The sequence below is a fragment of the Ambystoma mexicanum genome, chromosome 9 (genome assembly GCF_040938575.1).
Source record: "Ambystoma mexicanum isolate Mex_15411 chromosome 9, UKY_AmexF1_1, whole genome shotgun sequence".
NCBI classification, from domain to species: Eukaryota; Metazoa; Chordata; class Amphibia; order Caudata; family Ambystomatidae; genus Ambystoma; species Ambystoma mexicanum.
In genome coordinates this window covers 1,429,786,656-1,429,809,194 of record NC_090931.1, presented here as the reverse complement: position 1 = coordinate 1,429,809,194, position 22,539 = coordinate 1,429,786,656, and the positions used below count along the sequence as shown (strand labels likewise).

At 44.3% G+C, this 22,539-nt stretch overlaps 1 protein-coding gene across 2 annotated transcripts in view; it reads right to left on the bottom strand.

Annotated features, from left to right (window-relative positions):
* Window positions 1-22,539, bottom strand: part of CTDSP1 (CTD small phosphatase 1) — a 302,586-nt gene that overhangs the window by 90,237 nt on the left and 189,810 nt on the right. For both annotated transcript variants that reach the window (XM_069616838.1, XM_069616839.1), the window contains exon 2: window positions 12,837-12,985. In XM_069616838.1, the coding sequence (XP_069472939.1) occupies window positions 12,837-12,985 (149 nt within the window). The remainder of the gene's footprint in view (window positions 1-12,836; window positions 12,986-22,539) is intronic.

Genomic DNA, 22,539 nt, shown 5'->3' with positions numbered 1-22,539 from the left:
ATCTGTCAAGTTGCCACTTGTGTTCTTCTGGTAGAGGGTATCTACTTAGAGTGTTTGGCAGAGAATGGAGTTCCCCTGGAACATGTTGAGATGTTAGGGATATGTTCCGCTTGAATGCCCACTTCCATATTTTTTGGGATAGCTTGGACAGACCAAGGGAGTGCCTCCTTGCTTGTTCAGGTAGGACAGTGGTGCTGTCTGAGGACTTGCACTATTTGTCCTGTGAGATATTGCTGAAAGGGTTATAGGTCAAAGGATTGAATACAAAGGATCGAAGTGCAACAGGGTCGAGTCAAAAGGACCAAAAAAAGAAGAAAAAAAAAAAAAATAAAAGTAGAATTTTTGGTGTAAAAAACACTTATTTTCCCTATACGGAAACCCCCCAAAAAAATATACATTTAAAAAAAGGCATTCAACTTTTTTTTTTCTCTTCTCCGGTCCTTTTGAATCGACCCTATTGTAGTCGATCCTTTTATTTTAGATCCTTTGACTGGACACCTGCTGAAAGGCCTGAAGAGCCTTGAGGACTGCCAACAGTTCTAGGAAGTTGATATGTCTATGGGCAGTACCGCGAGTCCACTGGCTGTAGGCTTTGTGGTGAAGGAAATAAGCCCCCCATCTGGCAAGTGAGGATTCTGTAGTTAGGATTGCTTGTGCTGGTGAAACACAAAATAGTTTTCCTTTTAGCAAGTTGTCCTTGGACCACCAGCGGAGGGCCTGTACCAGGGTTAGCGAAACAACCACTAGATCATCCTACAGACTGCTTGCCCGAGACCATTGTTTTGCCAACCATTCCTGCTTTGGACGCACGCGCAGGCGTGCGTGTGGAACCAAGTGAACTCACAAGGCCATCATCCTGAGCAAGCACATTGCTTTGCATACCGTTATCTGGCAACTGACCTTGTAGTGAGGTACTTGCAACAGCATGTTTTGTACTTTCTCGTTTGAGGGGAAAGCCAGTTTCTCTTTTGTCGTTAGGATCACCCCTAGAAATTGTTTTGTTTGGCTGGGGACTAGACTGGATATCTTTTCCTTGATGGAGAAGCCCAGATTGAAAAGAAGGTCTATTGTTTTTGGCGTATTTTCAGGGGATTTCCCGGTGATTAGCCAGTCATCCAGATAAGGGTATACTGGGATGGACTTTCTGCGCAGGTGTGCTGCTACTACTGCAAGTACCTTTGTGAATACTCTTGGCGCTGAGGCGATGCCGAAGGAGAGTACGTTTAACTGGTAGTAGTGCACTCCCGCTATCTTGAAACAGATATTTCCTGTGCACAGGGAGCATTGAAATATGAAAGTATGCATCTTTCCTATTCAATGTTGCCATGTAGTCCCCACCCCCCGGTTTTTTGGAGTGGGATTACCTCTTGGAGCGGTGGTCATGCAAAACCTTTGGCGTTTGACATTTGTTTGCAGGGCTCAGATCTAATGCTGGGCACATGGAAAGCTCTTTCTTGGGGCACAAGGAAGTATGTTTAATTCATTCCCATGTTTACCTGGTTTGCTGGGATGATCTCTATGGCGTCCTTCTCCATCAGTGCCTTTACTTCTTCCAACAGTATGCATTTTTCCTTCTGTTGACATTTTCCTGTTTCTTGGCAGCGGTTGGGTGGTTTTTGTACCAACTGGATACAATTCCCGCCTTCCACGGTGGACAACACCCACTGGTCAGATGTTATGCCCTCCCATGCGTGGGTTAAGTGTGAAATTCGGCCTTCTACCGGAGTGTCATGGGAGGGTACCTGAAGTGGTGCGTCACTGTTTTGGAGGGGTGGAGCCACTCCCAGGTGAGGATCTGCCCCTTTTATTTCCTCTTTGAAAATTGGAAGAGGAGCCTTGACCTTGCGTTTAGTCCCAAGACAAGGACTGTCCACCCTGAGGAACGTTGAGTACCCTGACCGCGAAAACATCTAGTTTGAGGCACCCCATTGAAAATAGGGCCTGTTCGTCAACTGGCCAAGGGATTGGAGTGTCCTATTCCTCCTTAGAACTCTTAAGGGTGTCTGACTACCTTCCGGAATAACACATTTGGCTCCACCAGCATGTTTAAGAGGGTTGCCCGAGTTTCTAAGTTAAACCCAGATTGTCTGAGCCAGGCATGTCGCTTCATGAGCGTACCCTCTGCTATGATGCATCCTGCATTATATGCTGCATCAAGGTTATTTTTCAGGATGAGGTTTAAAATCTGCTCGACTTCTGGGGTTTCTGGGATTGCTTTGATTTCGAATTACAGGTCATCCCATTTGTGGCAGCCATAACTAGCTAAAAGCGTAGTGTTGGCGATTTTGGTCTAGTATTCTGCAAAGGAGGCAACCTTTCTCCTGAAAGTATATCTTTTTTTTTTTTTGCTTTCTTTGTCTGGTGGGGCCTCTGCCAACACCAGTGCTTACCCTCTTTCTGGTGGTGGTGACCACTAAGGAATCTGGTTTACGCTGACCCCTAATACACAGGGGCCCAGTGGGTATGCTGGCTGCGTCTTTGTACAAATTGCAGGAGCGGAATAAACTGGGTGGTGGACCTTTTGTCTCCCAGTATGTCTTCCACAAAGTCTTAGTCGACCTGTCCCTCCTAAGTGTCAATATTAAAGTGTTGTGCCGCCTTGAGTAGCAGCTCATTGTACTGTAGTTGGTTGTCAACAAGCGAATCTGCTACTGGTTGGTCCTGATGGGCTGGCGACTGGATCACGTAAATGCTGTCATAAAATTGGTCTCGACTACAAAGGTCCCCTCTAGACCCTGGGTCCTGTGACCCTGAGGGGTGGTCATAATACAAGTCCTGAGAGGGGTCTTGGTAGGTCGAGGTCAGGGTTCCTAGAGCAGAGGTGCAAGGCTGTGGCTCAAGGCGAGACCTTTTTGGCAGGGGGCTGCTGTGCGGAGGCCACTCGCTGTGAGGCATCTTTAAGGGTTGACAGTTTGTCTGGGTGTCTGTCCATAAAGTTCACAAAACTTGACATTCTCAAGATTTTATTGAACAGTTCAGGTGTATAATCGCTTGAAGGTGGGTCGCCTGATATGATGAGGGTGGCCTGGAAGGGAGTTTGATCTTTGTGGTGCATAGCCGCTGAGAGAGAGTCTACAGCATGGGGAACATGCAGTCTGTGCTTCAAGGCCAAAGGCGTCGAAATTTGCGATTTTTATTAGCGACCTTGCTTTAAGCAGTTAAGCACTGCTGTGTTTCTTAATTAGCTCCTGCATTTTTGGTGTTTTCTTGGGCAACGCAGAAACAGCTTTTGCCGCCTGTTCTACGGCGCGCGAAAGGAGGGACTTTGTGTGCAGTGTCCGAACCGACCTTTGGTTTCGGGGGCCTGTCATGAGGCAAAAGTGCCCAAAAGAGGACAATGAAGAACCAGTCTCTCTGTGGACACTGCGTTGGCTTCGATGCTCAACAGTCCCATCGAGAGTTGGCCATGGGGTAAGTTTATAGTGTCTTTGTGCTTGTGTGTGCCCTGGCTGCCGGGTGTCTTCTCCATTACAAAACCGTCGGCCTGCTTCTTAGAGTTGGGGGCCCGCACATGGGGTTCCGATGAAACCCGCTCGCCTTTGGCGTCACTCATGACCCTGATACTGCCCTCGCTGGAGTCTTTCGTCAGGTCGGTGGAGGCCTCGGCCTGCATGGCGTGACCAGCCCAGCGTTTAGTCCGATGATCCTTTAATGTCTTAGGTTGAATAAATTCACAGGATTTACAAACATTTTCAGGGTGATCCATCGGGAGACAGTAATTGCACACTCAGTGCATGTCTTTCCACAGAAATTTTCTGGAGCAGGTAGGGCAAAATTTAAAGGGAGTTTTGCCCATTATTCTTTACAAGGACAGATTGGCGAGAAAAAGGGAAAGGGATGACAGAATTCTCCAGAGAGGTATGAAGAACCTCCCCCCTCTCTCTCTACTGTAATGGGCCAAAGCCCGAAGCGTGCCGTGTAGGCTGTGTCTGGTCATCGATCAGTCAGTCGTCGAGGAGGTTGTTAGTCAAAAGCAGTCGAGCACTCTGTTGGCCATGCGGCAAAGCGAACCAGAAAAGAAAGAAAGTCTACAATTAAACTTTAAACTTTTAACTAATTAAAGGCATCAGCCTGGAAGAGAACTCTGCATTTGTGACCGACATCAATGGCGGAAAAAAAAAAAATCGATCTCAGACTTCGAATTGTGTGAAGGACCATGGGTACAGTACACATCACACTAAGGGTAGTATTACTAACACACCCTGTCAACGTCTGTTTTCTTGTAATACTCTGCAACTTCCACTAGATGTCGGACTATGCAGAGCATGTCATCTAAGCAGATCCACAATCTCAAGAAAACATATACAAGACATACAATACCTCAATTTGTTTGGGTTGAATGGCAGCAGGGGATCTGTAAGTTGTTGAAGGAAAGGGGTTAAAGAAAGCTGAGTAGCGCAAGAGTGGCGCTGAAAGAGGAACCTCAAGGATGAGTGAAAGATGAAATTGAAATGGGCAAGTGACCCGTAGATTAGAGTAAGAGGAAAGTAAAAGCAAAGAAGCAAAGCGGGTAAGTGGCCTGAACACCGTGGGGGGGTGGGGGGGGAGTGGAAAGCTGGACAGGCAAGTTGTCCAGTCCAACAGAGAAAGAAGAACAAAGGTGCAGAAGGGCACAAACAAGTAAAGCTGGGCAAGTGGCCTGAAAGAAAAGAAAAAGGTGTAGGAAGCACTGATTAAAAGAATGGAAAAAGAGGTGAATAACCAGGGGCATTCTGTCAGGGTGGTCCCACAGGAAGGAAAATAAATGCCCTCCGCTTTTGAAAGTATCTGACAAGACCCTGTGCTCCAGGAACAATATGCTGCATGAATTTGAGTTGAATAAGCTTAGACTTGGGGGGAGGGAACCCTCGAGTCAGTTTGTACTGGTGGCTGAGACCATTTGTTTGAACATCTTTGAATAATTTCTTTGGAAAACTACCTAAGCCTGGAGAAGGAAACCCTGAGAGGTCCAAAGAGATCAAAGAACTCTGTGTTGTTTTGGGAACTTTGGACATATCAAACCTCACATGAGGGAAAACCTGGGATACTTACAGTGAACAGTTATTGATATATTTTTACCAAGAACTGGAAAGTTAGGGGAAGATGACCTGGGCTATGCAAGAGCCAACCCCTCGTTGAGACCATGACAAACACACCAGAATAGTAAAACACTGCGCAGTACTGGCTTGTTTTTTGCATCATTTTTCTTTTATCTGGGACCCCCTTTTTCACACTTTTGTTAGTTTGTGAGGGCAATCGTAGGTTGAGACACAGACAGACTTTACTTTGGAATTCGCAAACTTTGACGGCCTTAGTTACACCTTTGGAGTTGGGGCCAGTTAGGAGTTCTACCAACCTCAACATTTTATTTAATAAAGGTTTTTCGAACTTTATTTGATGAATCTGTGTCTCTCTTGATACCATGCCTGTCTCACATATGTTATTGTTTGGATTCTCACAAGTTTCATACATAGCCTTTTATTATTGCACATATTAAATTATGGGCCAAGTATGAAATGTATGCCCTGTGAAGCACCAAGCCACTTTGGCCTAGTAGTTAAATGCTGGGCCTTGAACTCTGGCAGACCGGGGTTCAAGGTGTGGGATGTATTGACCCACTCCGCTATGCTATGTGGATTCACCCTGCTAGTTATGGTGAAAGAAACTGCAACAATGGCGGCAAAACCCTTGTGCCCGCCAAAAACCTACACAAACCGTGTGCTTCAGCAGACAAAAAGGGGGATCCACAACCTGCCACCCATGGTGCATGTGCGGTGGAATAGAGCACACCCCGCAGAAATGTGCCAGTGGGCTCCATGACCAGCAAACAGAGTGCAGAGAGAGAAGCAGCACTTTGCAAGTGAAACCCCAAAATGTGTCTACAAATGGCATTTGCTTATACACAACACTTCGCAACATTCAAAATATTGCCTGGTGCTAAAATCCATGTATCTAATGAAGTATTGTGAACACACAAAGTCCTACTGTGAAGAGCAAAACATTCTTCAGACAAACTGGATTGCCTGAAAACCGACAGCCCATGCCAAAATCTGGGTGCAGTACCCTGGGCTACCTGAATGACAGCTGTCGGATGAGTTACTGATGAAACTTTAAAGGGATCTAAAACTAAAAAGTCTGCTAGATTAGCAAACAGAAAAAGGATTTTTTGCTAAAGAGAATATAGATCTCAGTTGCTTTTTATCCCACAGATTTTTAAGGCTAAGAAAGCAATGTATTTATATTTGATGCAATAAGTTTGGTTTTCTGGATTTTAATTAAGAATAAATTAACCAGGCTGAGCTGTAAGAACTGGAAAAGCAGGTTTCTCCCAGAAGGAGGGCCTTCCTCTCAGCTGAAGCTCACGGGGAGGTGCTAATTGCTGGTTAGGCCAGACTCTTGTCTATAGAAAGAGAAGGAACAATGACTGAGCTTCAGCCCAGGAAACTGGAGGTGTGAAGGTGGTCGTAAATGCCTCCTAGAAGGAACAAACAAGGAGGGGGATGCCCATGGACTGCAGAGAGATAAAAAGGGGCGGACCATTTGTTGCTAAACATGAACAAAGAACAATTCTTAAGACTCATAACTTGTCATCCAAAAGGGTTAAAAATATGCTAAGGACAGAGTTGTGAATCTAATTTTCGGCTGCACGTTTTAAGAGGAGGCAAAACCGTGTAACATGTTCTGGACGTAAATGGAAATATATGTGGTTTTATGGGAAATGTATGAATCCTAGAATTATGAAAATTTACAGGCACCTCCCTACGTTAAACACACACATTTGTGGAAAGTTGCATAACGTTTGGAAATTGTGTTCATAGCAAAAAGGACAAAATTCTGTAGAAAGTTCAGACAAGATCCCACTGCAACAGGGTTTTGAGGAAAAGCTGCTACATAAAATATGGCCTCTTGGTGTGTGATTTGTATAAAGGTGACCAATGTAGAAATGTACATTTAGTATCAAATCCGATTTTGAGACCAATGGCTAAAGGGAGGTCTCTGAGGGCTGTGAAGCGAACCATAAAATGTGACATCATCCGGCTTTGATCCAATCACTCAAATTGCAAGGCGGAGATGAGGTTTTGATCCTATCCCAGCTCACAGTGGCGAGCTTAGCTAAGTCGGCCCATACACCCACTTTGTGATGTCATTTTATAGCATAAATAGAGACAGCTGACAACACATATGGACTCACAGATCCACTCACTCTCCGGACTGCTGGCAGAGCACTCCGCTGCTGAAATCTACATCTTTCTTGTTCCAGACTCCAGAAACTTGGCAAAGCAAAGGCCTATGCATAGCTGAACCATTCTCAGCTAGGCCTCAAATTCTAGAAAAGAATCCCAAAAGCCTAGGGGAAGAATCATAATACAGCATGCGGTTAATGTTTGCCTGCTAAATTGAAATATCCTCAGACTCCCATGCAGTCCTGTGCCATGCTGCGACCAGAGAGCTTTGCTGACCCTGTCCAGTCCGATGTGCCCAGATATCCGTCCCTGATGGATCAGATTCAATGGTCCAGAATCCTGACGGTCCAAAATCTAAAATCCATTTTGTTTTGTGAGTATTAACAAGAAACTAGAAACTGTTGATTCCTTTGTATTATCTTGTCCCCCCTAACCTCTGAACTATCCTTACTTCCATAATCAGTAATATTGTCTAAATCCGTAGTGAAATCTTATTCTGCCTATGTGTAAAAGCATCCTTTTCCTAGTCATTTTGTCAACTTTAATCTATTAATTTCATTCGAGTGACTAGCCTAGTGCTCCAAGGTGGACATCGAGGAACCAGGATTGAGTCGCAAATCACTCCTGACTCTTACGTTGTATCGTCCTGGTGGCTTAGCTTGGATGCTCTAGTCCATAGTCAATATTTTTCTGATTTTAAAACTGAAGCCTCTGTCCAAATTCGCGCCTATATTTTTGAAAAACGACCTTCACTAAAACCTCCAACTCCCTCAATTTTTATGAGAGAAACAAAATTTCAACTCCTACTTGTACCCAACATCTGTAGCTATCCATAGAACCCATAACCGCAAAACAGTGCGATTCTCCCGTTATCGCGAATATCGCGCAAGGAAAAGTTTGACAAATTCCCATTCTGAGAAATTTTTACGCATGTGAAATAGCTTCAATTTGTTTCCCGACCTGGACTTTAAGATTTCAAATGTTTTCTTTGAACTAAGTCATTTCTTGTGATTGTGTGCAACTGTTCAATGTGGCTCCCATAGGAATTTACAACAATTTAAGTATTTTTGATCATATTTGGTGTTTTTGCCCAATCAATTCTAAAGAATTTTAAAAGCCATGCTGACAGCTGAAAAGTCAATTCTGTTTTCCCTTGTGTTTTATGGGGGAAGGTGGGACTGATATTCTGTTTGATTTGTGCTATTCCTGAATACCTGCTCTCTCCTCCCATCTCTTTACATTACCTATTGGGGGGTTGAGGGGTGTTGCAGAGGGAACCTCTAACCATAGTGCTACCTGATCTGAACCAACACAAAGGTATTATTTTCTGTGCTGAATTTGTTTTCCTCATTACTTCCTCCTAGTATATGAAAGATATTATTCAGTGTTCCGTCACCCCATTGGTAATTGTTGTTTACCTATTAAAATATACTGTGATTACATTTTAAATACATAAATACTTATCTTTGCAAACTAGCCTGATTCCTGGCTCAGTGTGACCGGGGGGAGGAGGGGGTCTCAGGAGAAGGGTGTGATATGAGTGGTGTATCGTTCAGAATATTGAACTTAGACAAAAGTAAATAAGGGTTTCAGCTGTGCACTACATGCTGGGCTTTGACTTGGGTGTGTGCCGGATTGAAATCACTTATAAAGGCTATTTTTTATTTAACCAATTTAATTTAATTAAAAGAAAAGCAATGCAACTGGGAGGTGGTGAGGTTTGTTTCAGTGCAGTCCTGTGATCTTATTTGGCATGAGGGCGTTTGGACGTGGCTGCAATGCCTGGGATTACTACTCAATTATTTTCCTGGATCTCAAACTAGGGAACAAGTTTAGACTGGTCTTATACTTGAAGGGGTTGAATCGATTCTTCTGCACAATCAAATCCAAGATGGAGGCATTACAGAGAATCTTGCCATTATTATCCAAGGGCGACTGGACGGCATCAGTAGATCGGACTACCGCATATCACCATGTGCCAACCAGGTACTCCACCAGAAGCCCTTAAGGCTTGCAGTAAAGGACGAAAACTTCCAGGTCCAGCGGATACCATTTTCGCAACAAACAACTCCAAGCCCGGAGAATGTACCTAGCTCCTGTCCCCACTGGTGTCAGCCTTGCATCTGGAAGGTCTTCAAGTATTCCCATACTTAAGATGACTGGTTGGGTAGGCCAGCCACCGGGTCTGTGCAGCAAAGATGCAGAGAACATGCCACTGACCAGCCAAATGAGGGTTCTTGGTAAACAAGACAAAATCTCAACTGTACCCGTTTCAATAACAGGTGTTTATCAGAGCCCAATTCTGTAGGAGGTTGGCGAGACTCTTCCTCTCTGCGGACAGGGTGATCCATCTACAGAAGGTGCCAAGAAACGTTCTACTGGGGGGAAGCAGCATCAGCTAGATATAGTTTACAGACAAGGGGCACATAATGTTGCCTTTCCTGGTCCCATGAGTGAGATTGTGCCTTAAGCCATTAGTCTCCCACAATCAGATTCTGGGTTCTGGCATCCCAGGTTTTCAACGACCAGATACCAACATCAAGCGAATAGACGAAAGGTTTGCTGTGGTGGTTGAAGATTCCACTCTACTAAAGGGAGTGGACTTGGTACAGCATTGCAAGATCACAAATACTACAGGTGCAGAAAGTGTAGTATTGGGGTCCACGATGAGGACCATATTAACCAAGAGAAATGGGCCCAACGGAAGATTAATCACTCTCCGAATTTGACAGAGTTTACAGAAATTGGCAGGAGCCTTCTCACTTTTTTTATCCAATAGCCAATCTGGCAGTCTTAATAAGGATGGACAATTCCTTCGATCCCACTCTTACTGTGACTAGCTGTAGAGAAGTTATGTGTAATAGCAAGGTGGTCTCCTCATTTACAGGCACATCAGGGGATACGTGACATGAAGGCGATTCTTTTGCGTCAGCTTGGAAGAATGGAGAGGGTATAAAATCTGGGCATTTTGGATCAAGTGAGCACTTCCTAAAAGAAGTGCAGGCGCCCAGCAACTCTGAAATATTACAACAGGAACATAGTGTGAAAGTATTAACACCTCAGCGTTCAAGTGATGAATCCTGGCAGCCCTCCAATTCCTTCAAGATGTGTTTCACAAGGGAAAGGCAGGGTCTTATCAGAGCTTGGTGTAGGCCAGTGAGGGCCTTTTAAGAGAATTGGGAAGCTCATGGCAAGGTGGGCATGCTGGTGGGCAGGTTTCTCTAATTAGCTACACCATTCACCTGTTGGGGTACCACTCCATGGGATCTACCGCTGGTGGTGGCATATTTAGATGCGTCTCTGTTTGAGCTGATTAAATCAATTGACATATTTAACTCTCAAAGAGTTACTGAACACCATCAACGCACATCGCCTAGTGAAAATACTGGCTCTGCTGCGTACACCCATCACCCCGCATATCGTACACCCATCACCCCGCATATTTAACGGTTCGGTCGGATGCTCTTGTGCCGAGATGTGATCCACCATTTGAGCCCGAGGTGGTTTCTACGTCCCACAGGTCTCAGGACATCATGCTCCCCGCATTCTATCAGAACCCTTCGCCTGAGAGACAAGCTTGGCACTATCTGGACGCAAGCAGGGCAGTTCTGGAATGCATGCTGAAAACAGACAATTTCTTGGTTCCGTTTGGGTTCTCCATGGCTGGTAGATAGTACTTGTGACTTAAGTCGCTGGATCAGAGCTGTAACCACACTGGCTTATAGGAAGGTAAGGTGGCCACTTTCCATGCTCATTCAAGGACGATCCACCAGAAGCATGGAAACGTCTTGGGTCAGAACGTATCCACTAAGCAAAAGGGTGCATTCCCTCTTGATAATAAATGCTTATGGGCGTGCAGAAGCAGTCAACTTGGTCTGTTTTTTTTTAATCAAAGGCCCCTTCCATCTATTAACCTCCGGCAAACATCATATGTAAGTAGTGGGAAGAGGAAGAGTAATGTGGAGGTAATGACTGGATTACTTGCTGGTAATCTTCATTACTCCTAGTCCTACTCTTCCTTGTGCAAGTATCTCACCCTCCCTCCGTAGGTAAGGGTCCATGATCCCACTGTGAAAAGTAACTAGGGGATTGTGGCATACTGGAGGCATTATCACCCCGGTGTGGGAAGGCAACGGGACTAAAAGAAGCAGAGAGGCTGGAAGTACTGCGACGAGGAAGAGGAAAGAGTAGTGAAGATTACAAATAAGTAATCCAATCCTTGGCATCCTGCTAATTCCATACACTGCATACTTGTACCCTCAAGAAACGCATCCATCACCTTCAACATAGAAAAACACATTCATATACACTGACGTGTCAGTCATGACACCCAACTGTACACTGGTGCGTGGATTAAGGGAGTTTCACTCACTCACGCGGCCCCTTCAGCTAAACAGGAACGTGCAATCAGTGCTGGAAATGGAAATGATTTACTGGGGGATCCCAACAGCAACGTGTGGGGTGTAGTAAGGGGTGGGGGGAGGGGAGAGATTACTCAACTCCTCCTAACACAAATAAAAAGGTGGCTTTCAGTGATAAATCATGAACCAGAATAGAAAGGAACCCAAGAGTGGAGAGTTTCACGTCCTATAATGTTGCAAGGTACATTTTAGCAGTGCACACCTTTTAAACCTAAACCTAAAAAGGCTGTAGTTGAATATTTTTGCAGAATACTATCCTAAGAAGCAAATCATGTGGTTACGTGTCCCGACCCTGGTCCTAACGTCATGGGTTCGAATCCCGGGCTCAGCAATGTTTTAGCAGATCAAAAAGACTAAAATACTTGAACGATTTCCAGGGTTCCTGGAAGACATTTTTTGCTGGATCCCAGATCCGGGAAAATCCGTCCCAATGACCAGCACGGCATACAATATCTCTGCATGCCAGCAAGCAAGCCCACACAGGGACCCTAAAAACATGGCCACAGAAAGAAGTACACACACATATATATAGAAAAAGGAATCACAAACCCTTAATAAGACCGCGTCCCATCTATTCACACAACCTCAAGACTCATAAGTATGCACATCCTCACACAGACAAGATGCATGACCCATCGCATTAATGCACACATATCCTATAACTTTACATATGCAATGACACCATAAAAATCCCCCCCCACCTCTCGTCTCTGCTACTGCGGTGTGTGCCTCTTCGCCAGAGTAGAAAACTCACGCCTTGAGTGCGCACCACACATGGAGGCCAATATTGCACATAGGAAGCTCAAATCCCAGAACTCATCCTCCCTTCAAAGGTGGTTAAATTGGGTAATAACAACATCTCTTATTCCAGCGCTTGGAAGCAGGGAATCCAGCAGGAGGTGCTATATAAAAAATGTGAGTGAAGCACCCCAACGCCGAGTACTGACCTGTGTGCACTTGCACAATAAAAATTACACACTTCTGCATGCATGTGTGTACTCTATTTGTTGCAGCTACTTCAGTTCTACGAATGGGACCCCCTGACATAAGACAGTACTGGAAGCATGTTAAGAGAAGTTTAGCAAGGGAGGCTGTGAAGCCAGAGTTCCTGGCAGCAAAGTTTTTTTTTTTATTTTTTTTTTTTAACACACACACCGTACTATTAAAAGAGCTTGCATTGGGCAAACTGACACACACAGCTTTTATATTGTTTGTCAATTTAATACCAAAGTCCCCATGTCCTGCCTCTTACCTTTGAGACTGTTCCATTTTCCTCCACCAAGAGGGGCGCATTGTTGTTGACCGGAAGCGGTTCAGAGTCGTCATTGCATAAACAACAAAATAAGGAGTGGAATATACTGCGGTTCCGAGGCTTCTTGGATGAGGAAGGGCTCCGAGAACCTGGAAAGCCAACAGACAGAACGGTTAATTGGCAAACTATGCCGATTAATTATTTAGAGACGGTACTCAAACATCTGCATTTGGCACAGTGGACAACCTGCAGCCCTCCGGATGTGTTGGCCTACATCTCTCCATCAGCCCCAGCCAGTATAGTGAATTGTTAAGGATCATGGAATTCGTAGGGCAAAACAGCTGGAAGGACTTTGGTTGGCCACCACTAATCTTGAATATAATGTGTATGCAAAGTCTTGATACAGTGCTAAACAAGTCAGACCTTCCTCTCCAAGCGCATCCAATGCAATGCAATTTATAGAGGATACACAACAGTTTTAAAATACTTGAAATTCAAGCTACGGCCCAGCGGGATTAATGGATATCTAAGTTATTAACCGAGAAAAAGATATCCCAATTCATAAAAAAAGAATAGTCCAATAGTTGCAATAAAGTGGTAAACAAATGAAAAAAGTATAATAATGACTTCCTTTGCAAATGGTAAAAATTAAAATAAAAACAAAGTATGCAAAATGAATAAACCAATTATAACTAGGCTATGCCAGGCGTAGTGATGGCTGGAACGCGTACAGTAGGTATACTTCAAGCACCAGCACAGACACAAGAGAAGGGGACGATATTGGGATAGAATGGGGTGCCTCTGAACACTGGGGTCACAGTGGTGGGCGGTAATCCATTCACATCTTCAACCAACACATTTTCCCAATAGAGGTGCCCATGGGAAGTACGAGTGTGTCCTGTCCTAGCAGTAACTCAAGACCCCGAAGAGGAGCCAGAGGAAGCAGTTCAAATAGGACAGAGGATTTTCCCTTCTCATGGATACTGGGCCAACCAGAAGAAAAGGGATTCCCATTATTGAACAGGAAATTGGACACACAAGGCTTTTCGGGGACAATTCAAACAGTTCCTCTAACAAATGATTTAGCACTGAAAATAAGGATGCGACACATTGTAGTGCCATTATTGTATTCAAGGGACACACCTATCAACATACTAGGGAGGGATTTGTTAAGCAAATTGAATGCCACAATCTCATTTTCGGAAAAAGGGATAGTGTGCACTACAACTGGGATGTACCCAGCTAGAGTGGCAGTGTTGATGCATTCATACTATGCACACAGTACGTTAAGAGGGATCCCTACACATGCAGAGGTGTTCTTGTATGGAGTGCAAGTACTGTTAGAGTGGGACCCAGGGATACACGGAAAGCTTTTTTGACTATGAAATGAATTTGTATTCAGACCACAGTGCCTGCCAAAAAAATAAAATGGTGCGCACACACCGCTATACCTCGAGGATGTGGTAGTGAGAACATACATGATCATATTAGTTCCCACAAAGGACGATCACAGGGAGTGGTAATCCATATTATGCGGAGGCGGCAGCAGTAGTGTTCCAGCTGAGCATACCCGGTCCAGTACAGATAAAGGAAAGAGCTGTGCCGCAGATGGCACAATTGGTAAAAAGAGAAAATACATGCAGGTAGATTTGGAAAAAGTTCCCAAGGCATGGTGGACCAAAGGACCCCATGATGTAGAAATATTGAAGGGGGTGGTGGGAGCAGTGCACACTAAGATAAAGGAAGGAGCACTGCTGCCAGAGTGAAGCAATACCCACCTTCACGAGAAGCAGATGAGGGCATATATGAGACACTACATGCCTTATGGCAGCAGCATGGTATAATGCAGAAGTCTACATCACCATGCACTACGGCAATTTATCTGATTTAAAAAAATCAAAGGCGGGACGTGGAGATTCATACAGGATCTCCACCCTCGAAGCAGAATCTCCACTAGCTCCAAATCCAGCCACAATTTTCTGCAGCATCCTAGCAGAGGCACGCTAAATCACAGTAGTAGATTTGAAGAATGCTTTCTTCTCTATTGCCCTCCCTCTAGACTCCAGGTTTCTCAACGCGTTTACGTATCACGGGACGAGATATGAACATACAAGAATGCTGCAAGGGTACTGCAAGGGACCCAGTATATTTAACAGAGTAATACAAATGGATTTAAGTAATTTACAAGTAGCAAGTACACTGATCCAATACGTGGATGACCTTTTAGTGTGTAGCCCAATTGTAAAGAAAAGGTTAATTTGTTTTCTCACTCAGACGGTAAAGTAATGAAAGTCGTACCGACACAAAAGAAGGGATAAGGACACAAGCCACTGGCATTATTAATTCTCTTGTGAGCAAGCACTTGCTGACACTACATTTGCAATAGAGAAAGGGTCAACAATAATATGGGGTGCCCAGTAATTTTGTATGTGGAACATGCATTGTTTGCAGTACTAGGAAGGTCCAAATCAACATTGACAACTCGGAGAGCATCAGACTAAGAAATAATACTATCAAACCCTGCAATAGAAGTTGTAATATGCAGAACCGTAAACCCAGCAGAATTCACTGCAGGGCCCAATGAGGAAGGAGATTATACATAGGATTGTGAGGCGTGCATGGACGGAAACAAAGGGGAACCCCCTTGTCAAAGAAGACTTAATCAAAGAAGGGGACATGAAGTTTGATAGGAGTTCAAATATTGGCCCATATTCAGGACAAAGGCATTATGGATCAGCAGTAGTGGGACTCAAAAATGGAATACACGAGGAAGGGGTGTTGATAGTGTATTCACAGACTATTGCCAGAACACTACTCTTTACAAGCAGCAGAATGTGTGGCTTTAATTGAGGCATTAAACAGGTCAAAAGGGCAAGCAGTTAATATATTTCCAGACTGTGTATGTGACACCCACTGTACATTCAGGACTAGCAAGGTGGGAAAGGAGACGGTTCAAGAGAAGTGATGGCACATCAGTAGAGCATGCAGCACTTCTGAGTAAGTTATTGAAAGTACTGCCATGCCCAGTAGAATTGACAATTAAATGCAAAGCACATACATTTTGGCAAGATTTTATTTCACTGGGCAATGAAAGAGAAGATAAAGCAGCAAATGAAGCAGCATATTTGCCAGAAGGAACATGTGTGCTGTTCCCTGGTGAAAAGGAACGTACCACTTAAAGCATTGATTAGAGCAACTAAAGAACAAAATACACTGCCAGAGGGATTCAATGCAACACTGATGGTTCAGATTATAGTGTTACAGGGAGAAGTACCAAATGATGAAAACGAGATGTGGAAGAAAAGAGGGAGCTCTCTGTCTCCAATGGATTTAATTTGGTGGCATGACAGCACGGGCAAAGTGGTGATGCCAAGAAAGTTGTTGAATGCAGCACTGGAGCAGCTTCACTACCCCACTCACATATCGAAATAGCATATGGCTGCAGGGATAAGTGAGGCTGGTTTGTGCCAAATTTATACAAAACTGTCTGAATTTGTGAGTAATTGTACGATTTGTCAAATGTTTCTGCCAGGTCATACCTTGAGAGTGGTACGGGGAACATTACCGCGACCAGAAGGGCCCTTCCGGCAATTGCATATGGACTATCGATATGCAAGACAGATGTACCTCTTATAGCTGCATGCTTACTGTGGTGTGCCTATTTTCACGTTGGCTAGAGGCTGGTCCCTGTGCCCATAATGACACCCGCTCAGCAGTGAAATTCTCGGTGAGGAAGGTGTTCCCAAGGTGGGGGATCCCAGTTGAAATTCGCTCTGCCAATGCTCAGCATTTTGCAAATGATTTGATTAAGGAAATAACTGCCCTTTAGGGGATTCAACATAAATTGTGCACGGTCTACTGGCTGCAAGTAAACGGGTTGGCTGAGAGAATACATGGTTTACTAAAACGACGCTTGGCTAAGCTAACAAATGCTGTGAAAGTCTTGGTTGCATTGCTTACCTCTTGCACTCTTTGCTTTGTGAAATTCATCTGGAGGAGATCATCTCACTCCTCGTGAAATTGTTACTGGTCGGAGAATGCATGCGACCTATATCTCAGGCACATGCAATTTCTGATGCTAATTCTTCGACGTACTGGGGGAGGAGTTTCATGCGTACCTCAAATCACTCGCCTATATATCCCAACAGACAAATACAAGAACGTGGACTGAGCTAACGGTGGCAAGCAGGCAAGAGACTTTCCGCAAGCAGCTCTCCTCTACCCAAGTGACAGAGTGTTTATAAAGAACCATGTTAGAAAGTGGAATGAGGAGCGCTTCACAGGTCCTCACACAGTGACATACGCAATACCAACTGCTGTTAAAATCAAAGACTGCCGAGGATGGGTTCACATCACTGACGCGCGCTGGGACAAGAGCACAGACACCCACAGAGAAGAGTAGCAGAGCGCCCTGTGATGGGAAGTATTAGTCAGCTTTCTTTCACTTTTTTTCAGCAATAAGACTTTATAGAAAACCAACAAGGGGTGAAGGAGGACGTTTTTTATAAATAGACTGCAAACATTTTCTGTTTTGTGGAGCAACTAAAAAGGATAGCCCAAAACAGTAAACCAATAAGATGAAATATATAACAGAAGGCTCTAAAAAAAGGGGGGGGCAAATAATTAGTGCATACAAACAATTACAGTGCTTCAATAAGGAGGAACAAAGCATTTCCTGGTGACATACAAGACCATTAATGAGGATAAAAGGGGCAGTGTGGTATGGTGGCCAATGGGAGAGCGGAATAATGCAATGTCGTGCTGAAGGATTGGTGTGATTTGAACAAAATGTGGTGCCTACAGTAAATAGCAGCTGCATGCAGTCTGGGGGAAAATATGTGCATGCATTGGCTTGGATCAGTGAATCTCATCAACCAGCTCACAAACAGCTTTACATGATTCCCTTTGTGTTTCAGGTCGAGTGGGTCCATCCATTTGGGGACCAACAGGCTTTGCCAAGGTGAGGAGTGTGGCGCTGACGCAATGGAGCAGTCATTATGGACCTGTGGATCGAAAGCATACGCCCAGCTTCTGCTGGATTGGAGTGGGGTTTGTGCAATTGTTACATTGCACAGCCCTGCCTTGGTGGTGCCCCCGAACACCAGCACCATGGGATTTGCACTAAAGGCATAAGTGGCGCAGTGAAGCAAGGAGAAAGCATTACTAAACTGGAAGAGAAGAAGTAACAATTACTTTGTTGAAGAGCGCTGAAAGTTTGGGGTCTATCCATGACGAGTCTTCCAACTGTTTTCCAATGCAGCCACTTTTCTCACATCGTTACTGCTTCTGGGTGTGCAAGCTGCGGCCAATGTCCGAACGGTGCAGTCTTTGTTTAAATCCTTTGAATGGCAACTCCTACCACTTGTTCTCTGTGATTATTGTATACAGTGAACAACTATCCACCATTAGCTTCAGTGACCAATTTTCCACGACTACTTTGCATTTAGGACACGTTATCCCATACTGGTCACCCTTTTTGCTTGACTCCCGCACTACCATACTCTCTCTTCAGTGTTGGAGTCTTCCTGGATAACTGACTCCCTCTTTTTATTTCTGCACACTAAAGCGAAATGCCCTCTACCCTTACAAGCTGTGCATATTTTTTCGATTGCTGGACAATTTCTGAACAAAGCATAATGTCACATTCCTCCGCACCTAAAGGACCCCCCCTTTTCTCTTGTTTCTCCTGACCGGTATGTGCTCTTCCAAGAACACAATCCTTACTCTTGGACCTAGCCTCGCTACGTCACTCTTCTTTTTCACTACGTGTATTTTTATTTTTCTAACTCATGCTGCACGTTTTTGATCATTTAATGATTTGTCCTTGCCATCTACAGATTGTTGCACTTCTGCCTTCTTGTTGTCTTTCATTTCCTTTGAGCATCTGAGTGTGCTCTATTCATTTTGCGATTGCAAAAGCTTGCTGCAGAGATGGATCTCCCACCATCCATAACCTATCTTGAATTGCTGAATCTTTAACGTGTATTAGAATCCGATCACTTATCAATACTTCAGTTTTTCCTTCACCAAACCTCCATGCGAGTCCTAGTTTCTTTAGAAACGACGCATCCTCTTCTACCATTTCCTCTTCCTTTTGTGTCCTCATATAGAAATTAAACCTATTGACAGCAACATTGGTCTCCGGTGCATAATAATTATCGAGTTGTCTTATTACACACTCATGTGCATCAATATCTCCAGCATCCAAATCTGGTAGCTCCCTATACTTCGCTGTCCTTCTGGGTCAAGGGCATGTAAAAAGGAGTAACTTCTCAGCCGTAAGAACTTTGCTCGACAGTTTTGATATAATAGCGCCAATACTCCCTCTATTCTGGACGGGGGACTGCTGGTTGGCCCGCATTAGGAAGAAAACTTTCTAGATGATGCATTGTTACACCTGACATAGCCATGTTTCACTTATGGGAATGTCACTTATCCAGAATTTCTCCTATTTTTTTTATAATAAGAAAAAACACATTTCAATCCCTTCTCTTTCTCCAATGTCTGTTGGAAAGCTAGAAATCAGCACACAAAAGAATAGTATTTTTCTTGCACTGCGACGAGGAAGAATTACTGTTTGTTCCCTTGCTCAGAAAGAAATTGCCCAATTCAAAATGGCCGCACGTCACCTGATGTTGCTACGGCCTTCACTCTAATTCAGTCTCGACGGAATATTGCACGCGCAACTCTCAATGTTGTATTGATGCGCCGGTTCCTCGTCTTGCCTTATTATATTCTTCCTGCCACTTATTTTACAAGCAGGGTCTTCCTTCGCTGTGCTGCTTTGCACCAATAATGTTCTCAATGCCTGGTGCCTTCTTTTACACCATCAGGCCTCCATGTTCCAAACGAATACCGTACTACAAAGTCGCAGTTTCCTGGATGGCCACACAGCATGGGTCTGCTTCGCTTACGCTCATCGCCAAAATGAAGTGATAAGCTACCACCGAGTCGGTGAGTACAATTATCATATATTTATTTTCCAGTGAGCCAGCACAGCATCCTCCTTCCAACTCTTCTCTCAACCGTCTTCCAACCAACGTTCCACATTCCCAAACGTTACACAGTGTAAGACCTCACGACAGCACCAGCAACTTCATACAAATGCCTACCACAAGAAGTTCCGCAGGAGAAGAACGGAGCAGGCATAAGTCCAGGAGGGAGAAGACTGTAAACTATGAAGAAGTAGATTAAGTAGTAAATAACTTTGTAGCCCAACTCCTTGTACAGTTCACAGCAGTGGTGCTGGATGATCGGGAGGGACTCTGAAGCATCTTTGTTGTCCCAGGAGGGGCAGAATAAAGAATATAAACAAATTAGCATGTGGAAAAACCTTTGTAAAGGGATTACAAGTTTTGTTGAACTGTATGGAACATTGGGGAAACAGCTATGAGAAGGGAATCATTCTCCTAGTCCTACGAGGAAACGGTAGAACTGTTTGTGCGTTACAAGAAGCCTGGAAGTTTTACTTTGAGAAAACGTAGTTTATCTTAGACACTTTACATCCAGGAGAAGGGTGTCATTCTCCTGGGTCATGAGCAGAACCCTAACTTTATTATTCTTTTTTGTAGTGACTGGTATAGTGTAGGAGCTTTGACAGGGATGGTGCCTTTTGATTTGGGTTTCCACCGACTTCCTGACGAGCACCAGAGTTGCTTTAGTTTAGGTAGGGAAACCCCATTAGAGTCTAGGACAGATCGGTTGATCTTTCTTTTGACCAAAGGTTTATAGCAATCATCATAGCACCACTTGTTCAGTCTCTTCATTCCTTGTAGCCACAGTGTGTAAACATACAAACTACCTTAAGCTGTTTGTGCCTTGTCAGATGGGGAGCAGGTGCAAGTGGATCTTGGTCACCAGGCCCAAGCCCCGCCCACCTGGTGACGCTCTGGTTGCCGCTCTTTTCCCCTGCTTAGCAAGCCCCACCCACCTAGTACCTTCCTGGTTGCTGCTCTTTTTCCCTACTTAAAGAGCCCTCCAGCATCTTTGCCTTTGCAGATGGGGAGCAGGTGTAAGTGGGTCTTGGTCACCTGGGCTAAGCACCACCCACCTTCTTAGCCCTGCCTTGCCTCTTCCTTTCTACTCTAACTCTTAGATCAAGAGTTTCTCTCGCCAGAGCATCCGAAGCGAAGGGCAGACAAAGAAAAGGGCAATTCTTGTTTGGACCTGTTCGGACACGGGGATCCAGGGCCCAAATCCCTGCTCAGATAGCATGTAAGCATGCACCAACATGTGTTTACTCCTTATGTCCCCACAGGCCATCCCCACCCCTCTGGTCCCACCGTGATGTTCCATTGTGCCCCCCTTCTCGCACACAGGTGTTGCCCCTGCTTCCCCTCCCCTACTTCTGCAGGAGTCTGTCCTGAAACATTCTGGTTTCACCATCATTGTCTTGTGGCCAATGCTGGATTAGACTTTTATGGACTTCATTGATGTCAGGTCCCAGGCAACTAGACACAGTGTTTCAGGGTTTTTAGACTTGTGGCGTGAATGTATGTTAACCTCAAAATTATTATAAATAAAATGAATTAAGACACTTTGGTTTGCTTTAGGCCTTAACCTTAGCTTTCAGGTTGTTGGCAATAGCCCAAGCCGAGATGGAGGGAAGAAACAGGAGTCGTGATTGGTTGAAGACAGGACAAAGGACAGTCTCAAACATTCTAAACTGCCTTTCATTTGAGTTTCGAAGTAAGCTAGTCATGTAAATCTGTGTCCCTGAAAATTGGGCCTATATGTTTTAAGAATCTTTTCTTACATCATAAGGAAGGAATTAAAAGTCAAGTTTATGTCTGAAGAATCATCCGTGAAGGAAGTGACCATTGTTCTGTTTCCCAGCTAGTTCAATTCAAAGTTAAGTACCTCCTTGTATCTCTCCATGTTTAAATACCTCCATTTTAATTGTCAGCTGTTATTTTTTAATCAAGGTACCCTTTCTGAACGCTGTGCTGCACGACTGTTAATTTGAAGTGAAGCCGCTCATCGCGTTACGTGAGCGCCTTAGTGTAGAACGTATTGTGTGCAGCATTTTCTAAAAAGTGCTCTGTTTTTAGACTATTTCCGACTCGGTTCCGTGTCACGTGTGAACCTGAGGAGGCGTTGCTATCAGCTGCAAGAAGGATGTCGGTCATCGAGTCGCGGTCTTGTTTTTTCAGTGACTACTTGTGGAAAAGGTGAGATCGGAACAATCTTCTGAATTCTCATCTATGATTAAGGTAAGCCAATGTTTTCTTTCATGTTTCCAGAATCGCATGTCTTTTGTCGGTTGACAGTTTTGGTTCGTGTTCTTATCTGCGAGTAAATATTAACTGCGTAGCGCAGCGCGGTGAACGCAGTGACAGTGAATATTATTTTAAAGTGGCAGAACTGTTTTTTGCTTCATGAACAAAAAAGTTTTTCCTGGCACAGTTCTAAAATTCACAAGGAATTAAGGAAAGGACTCAATTCCTTTTTTCATCAAGATTCTAATCTCAGTGGACAACAGGTTTGAGCAATAATCTTAAGCACACAGTTTTGAATCTGGAAACAGAAAAGAGACTTATCCAGAGGTGGTGGTTAGAAAAGACTTATTTTGGACACTTCTCAACTAGTGCCAAAAGATCCTTCAGAGTATGTTAAAAGTGAATTCAATTCCTGAGTTGAACGAAGGCTAAACCTACATTGGCCCAGTTTGGTGTTTAAAGGATCAGCAAGTTACAATTTGGTA